General features: G+C 37.5%; 1 protein-coding gene across 4 annotated transcripts in view; it reads right to left on the bottom strand.

Annotated features, from left to right (window-relative positions):
- Positions 1-522: 522 nt before the first annotated feature.
- Positions 523-15,357, bottom strand: part of Glys (glycogen [starch] synthase) — a 38,383-nt gene continuing 23,548 nt past the window's right edge. For 2 of the 4 annotated variants that reach the window (XM_069500834.1, XM_069500835.1), the window contains 9 exons: positions 15,199-15,319; positions 13,912-14,078; positions 12,221-12,335; positions 10,944-11,021; positions 10,285-10,459; positions 9,398-9,527; positions 8,631-8,712; positions 7,423-7,555; positions 6,428-6,781 (listed from right to left, as the gene is read on the bottom strand). In XM_069500834.1, the coding sequence (XP_069356935.1) occupies positions 6,441-6,781; positions 7,423-7,555; positions 8,631-8,712; positions 9,398-9,527; positions 10,285-10,459; positions 10,944-11,021; positions 12,221-12,335; positions 13,912-14,078; positions 15,199-15,319 (1,342 nt within the window). In that variant the 3' untranslated portion in view covers positions 6,428-6,440. Of the gene's footprint in view, positions 4,302-6,427; positions 6,782-7,422; positions 7,556-8,630; positions 8,713-9,397; positions 9,528-10,284; positions 10,460-10,943; positions 11,022-12,220; positions 12,336-13,911; positions 14,079-15,198; positions 15,320-15,357 lie in introns of those variants that run through there. The other 2 variants (XR_011237115.1, XM_034971781.2) reach the window with 2 other exon arrangements.

Raw genomic sequence — 15,357 nt, 5'->3', positions numbered from 1 at the left:
TATGCATACTTCCACACTAATATTATAAATGCGAAAGTGTGTCTGTCTACCTATCTGCTAGCTCTTCACTGCTCAACCGTTAAACCGATTTTAACGAAATTTGTTACAGAGATAGCTTGCATCCCGGGGGAAGACAATGCTACTTTTTATACCGGAAACTCCCACAAGATTTTTAAAAGCTTAAATCCACGCGGACGAAGCGGGCAATCATCTAGTATTTTATAAAAGTTACTTAGGTTACTAAAGTAAGTTTATTAATTGAAACTAACACAAATAGCATTGAAACTTCCCATGTTACAACTTCAGGTTGGATTAGGCATGTTTTGCGCACACTATACAACTACACCAACTACTATAGGCGACTGGTTGATCATGACGATGCACTAAACACTGGAGTTTGAACCTTATCGATTTGAATCTTACTGTGTCTTAAACTCTAATCTAAGAGCCAGTTGCATATCAGACGGTTAATGTTACGATACGGTTACCAATTGTCACTAAATGGTTAAAATGAAACAAGCGTTAAAAATTGAACACATTTTATTTATAAACGATTAAATAACAAATTCTGTTTAGGGCTGATTTTTCAATTGCCAAATAACTTATTAACAGATTCCTAATAAGTATAAAAAATGTCAATATGACTTTCTTTATTATTCCTGCGTTAAACATTGATTTATTAGTCTTACCACAAACAATTTAATAAAACTATTAAAATTAATAAATTTTTTAGTACCTACTCATTAGTTAAACTTGTTTGAGTAATTATTTTGGTGATAAGACTGCAGTCTGTTTATTTATTGGCGATTGAAAAACCGGGCCTTATGGCACTAAATAAGTTGAAATAAAACATTTTCTTTATAATACGATTTTCCAACATTATTAAATTAATTCATATAATCTGAAATATGCTTGAATAATTACTAAATATTTTTATATATTTTATACTACCTAGTTACTTACACGATGGAAAAATATCGTGGTAGTAATAAAACCGATCACATGGTTACTCGTACTTAAAAAATTATAACGAGTATTTATACTTATAGTATTTCTTTCTCGTGTGAAATAACAATGCTATTTTTTTTGTTACTTATCTAAACATACATATAAACCTAACGAATAGTGGGTGATTTTTCAATCATTGGATGACCTATTTTTTATGCACTGACCTTTACAAATAGATAAGTACGCTGGAATTGCTATTGCCGACCTGTTTTTGAAGCAACTTGAGTATCGCCATTTTGGTGCTGCTGACAGCAGTGGGCGTCTATTCTATTTTCCTACATATAATCTATTTTGTCATAGCTGACTTAAAAGGTAAATAAGTTACTTGTATTGTATAGAACGGCGTTAGGCGTTACTTTGTGGAAGTCCATGATATACAATGATTACAGCAAATTAAGCTTTTGGTTCATTGTAAATAAGTTACTTCTCACAAAAACATAATCAACGCATTGTGAATGGCGTATAGGACCTTCTTACTTCTTACTTACTACCTGCTCAAGTATTAGAGGCGCCGGAATGACCTAACCCCTAGGTTTAACTGGTGACGTGTGGCACAGCTTTAAAAATAAACGTTTTTCTTTCTTTCTTTCTTTGCCGCCAATTACAATAGCACCGTAATACAAGTGAAAAACAAAACTTTAAAACGTTCCAAGGGCGTCGCTTTTGCTTTTTCAAAGTTTCCTACGATTTGTTTACTTTTTAAGTCAGTTAAATAAAATAGGTTATAACCTATTTTACATAAATTTAGAATATATTTGTGCCAATTCGTTTGTATACAAAATATCTTAAACAATACTAAATTAATGGAGCTATACATATTGCCTACTTTTTCTGCAGATAACGTTGTGAAAAGGACGGTACTACTTTTAAAACAGACTATTTATGTAGTTTAGGATGTACCTATTTGTATTTTGTGGAAATTGGTATATTACATTTTAAGATAAAAATAAGATATTTAAAAAATTATTTATTTATACACATTAGAAACACCTATGATTGTAATAACGGAAGTATATAACATGTATAAAAAGTATAAACATCAAAAATTACATAAAAGTCGAATTCAATAAGTAAGAATGCTAAAATTGAAAATATATTTAAGTAGGTAATTTATTTTGTTTATAAAAATAAATGTGTAAATATAATTTATTTTTAATAAAAAATATGAATAAAAATTGAATTCTGTAATTTGTAGTATTTTTGTAATAGGAACTCTGTAGAAATGTTATGTATTATTGGAATATGAGGCGTATAAAAACTGCATGTTGCTATCAATTTAATTTGATTGTCCAACAATAAAACAAGTGAGATGATATAGCTCAACAACTACAGGAAATTGTTAGTAAAACAGCTAATAGCTCGTTTACGAGAACCTTCACAAATGATATTCTTGTTCGTAAATGGTATATATAAAATAGTCTAGTACGTCTTGCTCCATACAAACTGATATAAACTATACTCGTTGCGCTGCATCGCACAGCGCAGCTTAAGTGCGTTGGGACCATTATATTATATCATATATAAAACTAAATACTTAAATAAAAATACTTTCTTAGCGGTATATAAGTATAAATTTTATAATCGATCTATCGTATATACTTATAAATACTAAATATTATGGATAATAAATATATATAAAAAATATTTATAATGAAAATATCATCAGAAAGCCCACAAACAAGTTATTTCTATCAGACGCTATGCATCAAAGTAAAATTATATCTAAATGGTTATTTTCTTCAACTTGTCTGCAATCTTACCTGGTGGTAAGTGATGATGCAGTCTAAGATGGAAGCGGGCTAACTTGGAGTGGTATGGCAGTTTTATGAAATTCATACTCCTTATCGTTTTCTATAAGGCATCGTACCGGAACGCTGAATCCCAGTACGATAGTAACTAGCCACGGCTGTTCAGATCAGAGACAATTTGACAATTTAGAAATCATAAATTCCCAAATTGCGCCTGCCAGGAATCAAACCTGGTACCTCCCGCTTATAAGACACAGCATCCACCGCTGCGCCAGGGAGCTCGTAAACTATTCAAAAATCTATATAATTTATTTTATTTTTTACACCTAAATCAACAATAGTAATAATAATAAATTGTTTTACTGGAAACAGAAGCGCAAAAGCTTCGTAAATATAATAGGGATGATGACTACTTGGCAAATCAGCAACTTTTTATCAAACGTCAAAACGCTCGCCTAGTAAGGGAGCTCGTATGAAATACAAACCTTTGACGTAATTTGACGTACCTACTTGTTTAGTTAAATCGATAATTTAATTAAAAATGGTAAGCAAGCTTAAAACTAGCAGATTTTACGAATTTTAAGTTTAGAGTATTCGCATCCTCTTTTTACTAATATAATATGAAAAGGACAGGCACAGTTTGACAGTTCTAAATTTAATTTAGAGCCGTCAAACCTCGTGACTTTAGCTGCCAGTCGCGAGCGTATCGTTTAAATTTGTAGCGTGCACTAAAATTTAAAATCTTTAAATGTAAAATTCATGTACCGTCCTTTTTTAGCAATATTAAAAGAAAAAGATGCAGAAATTAATACCCTAAATTTAGTTAAGAGAAAACAACAGAATCGGCGCCATACGTATACAATATTTTTGTAACAAAATTTTTATTTATTTTTTATGTGGCTTGTTAACTTTTACCAATGAATTGAACATTGACTATAAAAAAACAGTATACAACTAGGCTGGGTCGAACAAAGTATAATGCGTAAAAATAACTTCTCACGCGCCATTTTAACTTTTTGTGTCAAATTTCATATCCAAGTATGATTTTAGTCCTTATTTTAAAGTAGTGCGACAAGGCTCTTTTGGCGCGTGGCAAAAATCGGAACTAACATTGCCGTCAAGTGTTCCCCTTTGTTCTTGTTTGAATAGTCTAAGTCTTTCTTTTCCAACAGCGCCCTCCTGTCAATGTCATTCAAGTGCCAAAAGAGCCTTGTCGCACTGTAAACCGTACTTTTGACATGACAGTTGACCCATAGAGTTAAAATGGCGACCGTACTATTGACAAGACAGTTGACTCATAGAGTTAAAATGGCGACTATATAAATAAGTTTAATATTAACAAAACATTTATATTATCTGTGACCTGGACCCCCGCCATGTCTTAATCTCCCCACAGAGTATTATTAACTTGTAACGTATATGATATATGAATCTGTACTTATTGCTAGTCTGTGATCCTCAGTTCTGCCAGTTCCTTTTCTTCATCGACCTCGTCTTCGTCTTCGTCTTCTGAGCCGTGGACAGAAGCAGCTGGGGTCGTCGCTCCTGGAAAAATGATTTTATTATAGGGGGTTAATGGCCCCGATTCTCTAGTATCTCTCTAAACTAAATTTAGAGTATCTGCATCCTTTTCTTTCTACTAATGCTAAAAAAGGAACGGAACACGACTTTCACATTTAAAGACTCTAAATTTTAGTGCACAATACAAATTTAAACAGTAGGTTTGCGAGTGCGTGCTAAAATCACGGGTTTTACCATCTAAAAATTAAATTTAGAAATGTCAAACTGCTTCCGTCCTTTTCATATTACAATAGTAAGAAGAGGGTGCGAATACTCTAAAATTAGGTTGTGCTTAGAATCGGTGCCAATATCATTCCAGTTAAGTTAGGTCACATAATAAAAGAAATTAAGATCAGTAGGTACCCTTATTATAAATGCGAAAGTGTGTTTGTTTGTTGGTTTGTCCTTCAATCACGTCGCAACGGTGCAACGGATTGACGTAATTTTTGTATGGGTATAGATAAAGACCTGGAGAGTGACATGGGCTCCTTTTTATCCCGGAAAATCAAAGAATTCCCTAGGGACTTTTAAAATCTAAATCCATGCGGACGAAGTCGCAGGCATCAGCTAGTTGTGAATAAAACATCTAACTGACGCTAGAGGTCAACGAACGTTGCATAAGTAGACCACTTGGAGTCAATGCCGCGTCGTAGGCAGAGCATTGACCCGAGTTTTGCATGCTATACAATGCGGGTTTCAAAAATACTGAATCCCCAAAACTACAAAATGAGGCAAATGGTTATTGGTGTTAGTAGTATAACAATAACGCTAAATTTTTGCTAGCGTTCTGGTTACACCCTGTATTTAAAATTCTTTGTCACGCTGCCACAGCCCATGCCACATCCTAGTCGTTCCATAGCCTACACTTGACGCTTGCCAGTGTAAGTAAAGCCTCGTGGTTTTTTACAAGTTTCATAACTGTCGTGAACTGTGCTATTACTACAAGTCACCCGATCCCCCAAAGCAGAAAACACACCCATTCCTTGAACTCGCCAACACGATCGCTAAGTTTAGCGATCAGTTGGTCGATTTGTTGTACAACAGCCTCGTTTAATGGCTCCAGAAAATCGCTCGGAGTTTGAAAACTCTAGGTCCAGTTAAAGTTAATCTTCAATACCTGTGCTTTGCTAACCACTTTGCATTTTCATGTCATACAACAGGACATAACTAAAAAAACTGTGCCATTTTCTATTACCAGAGTGAACTACTATTACTAAAAAATCTAACCCCCAAACAAGAAAACACACCTATTCCTTGGACTTGCCAACACAATCGCCAAGTATAGCGATCAGTTGGTCGATCTGTTGCACAATAGCCTCGTTATTGGCTCCAAAAAATCGCTTGGGGTTTGAAAACTCTAGGTCCAGTTAAAATTAAACCTGTGCTTAGTACTATTATATATTCTGTGCCTGTGCTTTGCTACCTACTTTGCATTATTATTAGTGGTCAAAATTTTAACGGTAACCGTAACTTTAACCGCCTGTCATACAATTGGACATAACTAAAACATCTGTGCCATTTTCTATTACCAGAATGAACTGCTATTACTAAAAAATCGAACCCCCAAACAAGAAAACACACGTATTCCTTGAAATCGCCAACACGATCGCCAAGTTTAGCGATCAGTTGGTCGATTTGTTGTACAACAGCCTCGTTTAATGGCTCCAGAAAATCGCTCGGAGTTTGAAAACTCTAGGTCCAGTTAAAATTAATCTTGAATACCTGTGCTTTGCTACCCACTTTGCATATTCATGTCATACAACTGGACATAACTAAAACACAACTGTGCCATTTTCTATTACCAGAATGCTATTAGTAAAAATCTAACCGATCCCCCAAACAAGAAAACACACCTATTCCTTGGACTCGCCAACACAATCGCCAAGTTTAGCGATCAGTTGGTCGATCTGTTGCACAATAGCCTCGTTTTTGGCTCCAAAAAATCGCTTGGGGTTTGAAAACTCTAGGTCCAGTTAAAATTAATCTTGAATACCTGTGCTTTGCTACCCACTTTGCATATTCATGTCATACAACTGGACATAACTAAAACACAACTGTGCCATTTTCTATTACCAGAGTGCTATTACTAAAAATCTAACCGATCCCCCAAACAAGAAAACACACCTATTCCTTGGACTCGCCAACACAATCGCCAAGTTTAGCGATCAGTTGGTCGATCTGTTGCACAACAGCCTCGTTTAATGGCTCCAGAAAATCGCTCGGAGTCTGAAAACACTCTTGATCGGATTCAGCAAAGTCCAGATTTTTCTCGAAAGTCACTTCGACGTCCGTGCAACGTTCTAAGTCCGTAATTTCGAGGATTTCTAACGATTTTCGAACGATTGCGTTCCTTTTCTGGTGGTCTATATCGGTTTGGACCCCTTGCTCTTTAGTGGATTTTTGCTTTTTGATCTCCTTATGGTAGGAGGCCGTGAGCCAGGACATTTCGTGATGGTTGCGACGTACTGTACGAAAAATTGTTATTCATTGTTAAAAATGTTGATCCTGCTCCAAAATATGCTATATTCGCACTACTTCAAACAACATGTGATTTACTTAGAAATTGTCTACTTTCCAGAGAGTTCTGCTCTTTTCTAATTACAGTACAGAAAGTTCTACACACTTCTAACCACATTCCAGAAAGTTCTACACATTTTGTAATAACGATATTACAAAATGTGTAGAACTTTGTGGAATGTGTTAAGAAATGTCGAGCTTTCTGGAATGTAGTTAGAAATGTGTAAAACTTTCTGTAATGTGATTAGAAATGTGTAGCACTTTCTGGAATGTAATAAGAAATGTGTAGGACTTTCTGGAATGTGGTTAGAAATGAGTAAAACTTTCTGGAATGTGGTTAGAAATGTGTAGAACTTTCTGGAATGTAATAAGAAATGTGTAGAACTTTCTGAAATGTGGTTAGAAAGGTGTAGTACTTTCTGTAATGTTATTAGAAAAGAGCAGAACTTTCTGGAATGTGGTAAGAAATGTGTAGAACTCTCCGTACTGTAATTAGAAAAGAGCAGAACTCTCTGAAATATGGTTAGAAATCGTAGAACTTGCTGGGTAGAACTGTGGGTGCTAGTGTTGGAATATGGTTAGAACTTACTAGAATGTGTGGGGCTGGGTGGCTCGGAGATCGGTCGCGGGTAGTTGAACCGTTTGCCCAGCTCTCGGTCCATGTGGTCCACGTAGTCCGGGTACACGACCTTCAGCGCTTCAGCGCGCGCTTGTCGGTAATACTGAAAAGTATGAAATATAATGCCATTTGGAGTTCACTTCCAATACTTCATCATCATCATGATCAACCCATCACCGGTTCACTACAAAGCCGGGTCTCCTCTCAGAGTGAGAAGGGTTTTGGTCATAGTCTACCACGCTGGCCATGTGCGGATTGGTAGACTTCACACACCTTTTTTTTTTTTTTTTTTTTTTTTTTTTTTTTTTTTTTTTTTTTTTTTTTTTTTTTTTTTTTTTTTTTTTTTTTTTTATAAAGAATATTAGCCATATTAAATGACTAATATAGCGTCAGGCTTGTGCTAGGAGTAGGTACGACAATAGTGCAACGGGCGGGGTTTGAACCGTCGACCTTTCGGTTTTCAGTCCACTCCTTTACCGGTTGAGCTATTGAGGCTCTAAACCTTTGAGAACATTATGAATAACTCTCAGGCATGTAGGTTTCCTCACGATGTTTTCCTTCACCGTTGAAGCAAGTGATATTTGATTACTTAAACCGCACATAGCTCCGAAAAGTTAAAGGTGCGTGCCCGGGATCGAGCCCCCGACCTCCGATTAGGAGGCGGACGTTCTAACCACTAGGCTATCACAGATTTAACATATTAGCCACTAGATGATGCCCGCGACTTCGTCCGCGTGGATTTAGGTTTTTCAAATCCCGGGGAAACTCTTTGATTTTCTGGGATAGAAGGTAGCATATGTCCTTCGCCGGGATGCAAGCTATATCTGTACCAAATTTCGTCGAACGGATGGGCCGTGAAAGGCTAGCAGACAGACAGACACACTTCCGCATTTAAAATAAGTATGGATATTAGTATGGACTAGCTTATGCTCGCGACTTCGTCCGCGTGGACTACACAAATTTCAAACCCCTATTTCACCCCCTTAGGGGTTGAATTTTCAAAAATCCTTTCTTAGCGGATGCCTACGTCATAATAGCTATCTGTATGCCAAATTTCAGCCCGATCCGTCCAGTAGTTTGAGCTGTGCGTTGATAGATCAGTCAGTCAGTCAGTCAGTCAGTCAGTCAGTCAGTCAGTCAGTCACCTTTTCCTTTTATATATTTAGAAGATTACTTACAATGCCCAAGTTTCTCCAGTCCATGAGATCTGACAATCTCTCCGTTCTGTTCCTCTGGATGATGCGCTGCCGACGAGTCAATCTAGCGACAACATTTTAATATCAGTATCTCACTGAAAACTCGCTCTTTAGTGGTACCTACCGATTCTGAGCGCAACAAAATTTTAGAGTATTCACATCTTTTTCTTACCAATATAATAAGAAAGGGACAGACGTTATTCAATCTAGAACTGACAAATCTCGTGATTTTAGGTGTCAGTCGTGAGCCTATTGTTTAAATTTGTAGAGTGCACTAAAATTTAGAATCTTTGTTAAAATTCATTTCCGTCCTTTTTCAGCAATATTAAAAAGAAAAAGATGCAGATACTCTGAATTTAGTTTAGAGAAAAACATCAGAATCGACTATCAATGTAGGTAAGAGAAAGATGCAAATATAACTCTAAAGTTGCGCTTAGTATCAGTACCATTACCGAGCTATATCAATTCATCTATTTGATTTTCAAAAAATGGTACCATATTATGTTGAAAAATAAATTATTTTATTCGATTGAGATTTTAGCAATGTGATAATAACATCTTTCATAATCGACAAGGCACTAGTTCCTACATAGCGGAAATATCTACGCACCTCGCTGGAATGTGCTTCCCCTCGCGCTTCCCCGCAACTCCCCCTTTTTCGCCTATCCAGTACCGGTTCCAACGCGAGCGCGTTGCATGACGTCACTAAACCAGGTTCGTAGATATTTCCGCCGGCTTATAGTACTCACTTGGTAAAGTCGTACATATACTGGGCGAGTTGCTGCACAGAGCCCTCTAGCGAGATGTAGCGGCGGTCCACCACGTATATGCCGTACGACATTGGGTCCGCTATGTGGTCCTGCATGAAGCAACCGAAACCTGCAAACGCGATCAAATATAATTATTGTAAGAGTCCCGTCCGAGATATCCGAAAATATTCCTTATGTTAAACAACATAAAGTTTAATTTTCCTCACCAAACTAAATTGCTATATTATGAGTATATCTATGGTAGAGCACTCAGGAAGCATGTAACAAAAAGGAAATGCTCCAAGATAGTCAAATAAGAACTTTATAATGCACATTATAAAGTTCAATTTTCCCTACCGAATAGGTAATCATGACGAACCAAGACAGAGCATCGGCGTGTTCCAATCTACTACTACTACTATCTACAGGCCGCTTTTGGTTCTAGTCAAATAAAATCCTTATGTTCAAAGGTGTAAGGTTCAGATTCCCTCACCGGATAGATTGGTAGTAATAGCCCCATGGCTCGTAGTATGATAGTGGATAGTCGAATAAGAACCTAATTATAAACGACTATTAAGTCCAGTTTCCCTCACCTGGCAGATTAGTAATTAATACGGGTATTAATACTGGGTATGCCCATAATAGTGCAGGCGTTGTACACCCTACCGCGGCTGGTAAAACGTATGGAATACATACATACATAGATAGTCGAATAGGAACCTTGTAATGGGCACAATAAAGTTCAATTTTCCTTACCAGATGGATTCATAAAGAACCAAAACATCGCCGCCGTGTTCTAATCTACTAGTAGCACCATCTATCGACCGTTTTTGCTCTAAACAAATAAGAGCCTTACATTAAAGACTGTAAGGCTCATTTTCCCTCACCGGACAGATTGGTAGTAATACTGGGTATGCCCATAACAGTGCACTCGGCAGGCGTGTAGCCCCACGGCTCGTAGTATGAAGGGAACACTCCAAGATGGCAGCCGCGGACGAATTCCTCATAATCCAGACCGAATAGCGGATTGGTTGAGGTGAGGAATTCTGGATGGAATATTACCTGGAAAAATGGAATATAAAAAAGAATAATAATAAAAATGCTGTTTAGGCATGCGTGTATTTATATGGGTGTATTATACGCAATAGAAGGCTGGGTGCGTGTGTACGTCATATGGGTCGGCGGTGTACAATAGAAAATGGATGGGTGCATGTCTAGATATAAAAGTGTTATATGCAAAAATTATTATGGGTGAGTTATTTGTATGTGTTGTGTATAATAGAAAGTGGGTGGGTGTGTTTAAGTATCTGTGTGAGTGTTTTTGTTATGAACTATGATGCTGGGCACAAGCCGAAGTGTGAGGGACGGTGAAGATGGCTATAGCGGTGAATATTGTAATGATGGGCTTAAAGGTGATGAAGGTTGCAAGCATACGCACTTGCGTGCGTGCGTGCGTGCATATGTGTGTGTGTGTGCGTTTGTGTGTGTGTTGGGGGAGGGGGGGGGGGGGGGGGGGTGGAGTGTGCATTTTGCAACGATGACTTACTTTGACTTTATCGTTCACTGTGTTGAACATTTGGCAGCGACGCACAGAGTTTAACACCGGATCGTTCCAGTCGTCTACCTGTATATAAAAACTTTAAATACCATTTACTTCTACTTAATAATCATTTTTAAAAACATTTCATTTTTATTTAAAATTCTATGATATTGGTGTCAATTCTGATGCTTTACTCAAAACTATATTTAGAGATAATCAGCATCTTATTCTCAGCAGGTATTCTTACAGTAGCTTCCCAATATATTTACAATAATATAATTTTTGTACGACAAAACATTCACAGTTACAAAAAAATCAGTGATCTCCATGATAGGCAAACTAGAAACAAAAATAAGCTAGCTACTCCTGCGCTCCGCCTCTGGAAGGTGCGAAAGTCATTTGTGGGAATGAGTGTAATATTTTATAATAAAATTCCACAAGCAATTTTAGACTTGCCTTTACACAAGTTTAAAAAATGTGTTAAAAGTATGCTCCTAAAAAAAGCATATTATACAGTCGCAGACTATGTAAACGATAAAAAAGCTTGGATTTGAGTCGCTCCAGCAATGCACGGGGCTGCAATGGTTTGTATAGTACGGTATAATAACATTGTAAATTGAAAAATTAAAAAGAGCAACCGCCGAGTTTCTTGGTGGTTCTTCTCGGTAGGAACGGCATTCCGAACCAGTGGTAAATTAAACCCGACTATTCATAAGCACTTTTAAAAAGTTTACATGAATAAAAAAACATTCTATTCTATTCTATTCTATATTTTTCTTAATCACGGTTTTCAGATTTTTCCCCTTCAGACAGGCGTCTTCCCAGGCTAACGGACGGACGGACGGACAGACAGACAGAACAACGAAGTGATCCTATAAGGGTTCCTTTTTTCCTTTTGAGTTCCCGAACCTTAAAACGTTTTTTTTTTTATACAAAAGGGCGAGCAAACGAGCAGGCACTTCGACCGTCCGCTGCGCCAGATCCTTCTTTCCACGCACGTGCAAACTGTGGAACCAACTCCCATCGGCGGTGTTCCCACTAGATTATAACATGGGGTTATTCAAGGGGCGGACCAACAAATTCCTAAAAGGCCGGCAACGCATCGGCGGCTCCTCTGGTGCTGCAAATGTTCATGGGCGGCGGTAATCACTTAACATCAGGTGACCCGCCTGCTCGTTTGCTCGCTATATCTATTAAAAAAAAAAAAAAAAGGCAGGCAGGCACTCACTTGTAAAAATTTCATTGAATAAAAAATATTCAGATTAAGATAAAAGCACACTTACAATATTGTGTGTGGTGACGGGCGGCAACCCATCCCTTTGCAGCGCGTAGATACAGCGCTTCAGGCGCACCGTCTCGTCTTTGTGGAGCAAATCCGACGCGTCCGGCAAATTACCTCTGGAGACAATTTTTTTTTTACTTTAAAATGTGTAATTTAGACCTAGGCAAGGATCAAATGGCACGACATTATAATTTTTCATACCAACCAATTTTATTAATTTAAAGTTTTCGAAACATTCCTGTATGGGAACCACATTGATCTCCTTTATCACAAAGACAGGACCCCCTTTCCTAACTTGTTCCTAACGGTACTTTATGATATACTAGCTGATCCCCGCGGCTTCGCCCGCGTAGATTTAGGTTTTTAAAGATCCCGTATAGCCTATGTCACTCAGGAATAATGTAGCTTTCTACTGGTGAAAGAATTTTTAAAATCGGTTCAGTAGTTCTAAAGATTACCCCCTACAAACAAACTTAACGACATTACCTCTTTATATAATACAACGGGCCGTGCAGCAGAAATCGTAATATTTTAATTTCGCCATAACTTCAAAACCAAACGTCCAATTTTAATCATTCAAAGACCAAATATTATCTCCATAAACTGTTCTTAGTGATGAAATCATTTATTTTGATAAGGATTAATAGCATGAGTAAAATAAACGCGTTTAAATGTAGTCCAAAAAAAATTCAAGATTTTTAAATAAAAAAATGGTTGCTGTGCCTCACTCGACATAGATGGGTATAGTGTGTCGCGGACTTTTTTGTAGATATTTATAAGATCTACAATTAATTAGAACATTTTATGGTTCTATCTTTTATAGTTTAAGCAGCGTACGCAAAATAAGTAACTTTTCTGGTTGATTTTTTACACCTTGTGTCCGAAAAACCCAAATATCTTACGGAACCCTATTTTTTTCCAAAATAAAATATAGCCTATGTTACTCGTGGATAATGTAGCTTTCGAATGGTGAAAGAATTTTTAAAATCGGTCGAGTAGTTTTTGAGCCTATTCAGTACAAACAAACAAACAAACAAACAAAGTTTTCCTCTTTATAATATTAGTGTAGATAGTGTAGATAAAGAAGAATTTCTCAGGCTTTGTAGGATTCCGTAGTAAACAAGGAACCCTAAAAAAAAGTTTAAAGTAGTTTCGCCATGCCCGTCCGTCCGTCCTCGGTTGATCTCAGAGACTATCCGTGCTAGAAATCTGTAATGTGGCATGGGTATAAATATTAATCACACCGACAAAGTGGTGAAATAAAATTGTGATAAATATTTTTTTTTAGGGTACTCCATAATGTAGGGTATCGCTGAATAGGTCTTTTAAAAATACTGTGGGTGTAGGAACATCATTTTTCGATTCAAGAACGGACCTATAGCCGTTTGTAAAATATTATGTTTGAAAGTGCTAATTTTTATTAGAGTCAAGTGTCTCCCCCCCCCCCTCACCCCCATCAGCTAAATAGAACGTGAAAAATTCACAACAGTAGTATATATAATCAATTTTAAAGGAAAACTATCATGGCTAAGTAGGGTTCACAGGTTAATGTTATGTAGATATTATGAGTTGCATATTAATGTATATTATAGTTTTATTGTATCTAATCCTAGGTCAGCTATAATAATTGTGACTACGGAACCCTACATTGCGCGTGGCCCGCCACACACTTGGGCGGTTTTTATTAATTACCTCAAGCATATGTCGTACATCCGTTTGCCAATTGTCTGCTGTATTTCGTTGATGGTATCCCTCAACGCTTTAGTGACGGCATGGCCTCGGAGACTCTCCACATTGAAGTTGTTGGTTTTGGCGGGGAATATCAGAAACGCTACCACTGTCATTTCCGATCCGGACGACTGGAAAGACAAGACAAAAATTAAGCATTTTTTTTAGGGTTCCGTGCCTCAAAAGGAAAAACGGAACCCTTATAGGATCACTTTGTTGTCCGTCTGTCTGTCTGTCGGTCTGTCAAGAAACCTACAGGGTACTTCCCGTTAACCTAGAATCATGAAATTCGGCAGGTAGGTAGGTCTTATAGCAGACATTAGGGGAAAAACCGTGAATTTGTGGTTACATCACACTAAAAAATTTGAATTGTGGTCATGAACTAAAAATTAGTATTTTCAATTTTCGAAGTAAGATAACTATATCAAGTGGGGTATCATATGAAAGGTCTTCACCTGTGCATTCTAAAACAGATTTTTATTTATTTTTATGCATCATAGTTTTTGAATTATCGTGCAAAATGTCGAAAAATACGACTGTAGTACGGAACCCTCGTTGCGCGACCCTGACAAGTTATTAGTTCATGACCACAATTTAATTTTTTTTTGTGTGATGCAACCACCAATCAACGGTTTTCAGATTTTTTCCCATATGTCTGTTAAAAGACCTACCTACCTGCCAAATTTTATGATTCTAGGTCTACGGGAAGTACCCTGTAGGTTTCTTGACAGACAGACAACAAAGTGATCCTATAAGGGTTCCGTTTTTCCTTTTAGGTACGGAACCCTAAAAAGTATAAAGTAAACCAACCTTACAGCCGTGATAGCCTAGTGGTTAGGACGTCCGTCATCGGAGGTCGAGGGTTCAATCCCGGGCACGCACCTCTAACTTTTCGGAGTTTGCTTTAACGGTAAAGGAAAACATCGTGAGGAAACCTACATGCCTGAGAGTTCTCCATAATGTTCTCAAAGGTGTGTGAAGTCTGCCAATCCGCACATGGCTAGCGTGGTAGACTATGGCCAAACCATTCTCACTCTGAGAGGAGACCCGTGCTCTGTAGTGAGCCGGCGATGGGTTGATCATGATGATGATGATAATGAAACTTAAAACTACGAGCTCGGCAGTACTAAAAACTAAAATGATCTCTTGTTTGAGCTGAAAGGGCTGCTGCCTCAGCATGATGCTGCAGTATTTGACTACTGCAGCTCTGATTTTCAGGCAGATCATGATGATGATGATGATGAAACCAACCTTTAAATAATGGTTCAATCTTGCCAACGCCTCAATAAAGATGTCCGCCCCCTTGTTGCCAAACTCGTAGCGGCCCGCGATGAAGAAGTATAGAGTCTTGTCCAAATCAAAGTTGAAGTGCCTGTAAGTAAATTATTATGTCACTAGGAGCCTGTTTCC

This window comes from Maniola hyperantus, chromosome 9 (assembly GCF_902806685.2).
Source record: "Maniola hyperantus chromosome 9, iAphHyp1.2, whole genome shotgun sequence".
Lineage (NCBI taxonomy): Eukaryota > Metazoa > Arthropoda > Insecta > Lepidoptera > Nymphalidae > Maniola > Maniola hyperantus.
The sequence above is the reverse complement of the archived record's forward strand: the minus strand, read 5'-3'. Positions and strand labels throughout refer to the sequence as shown.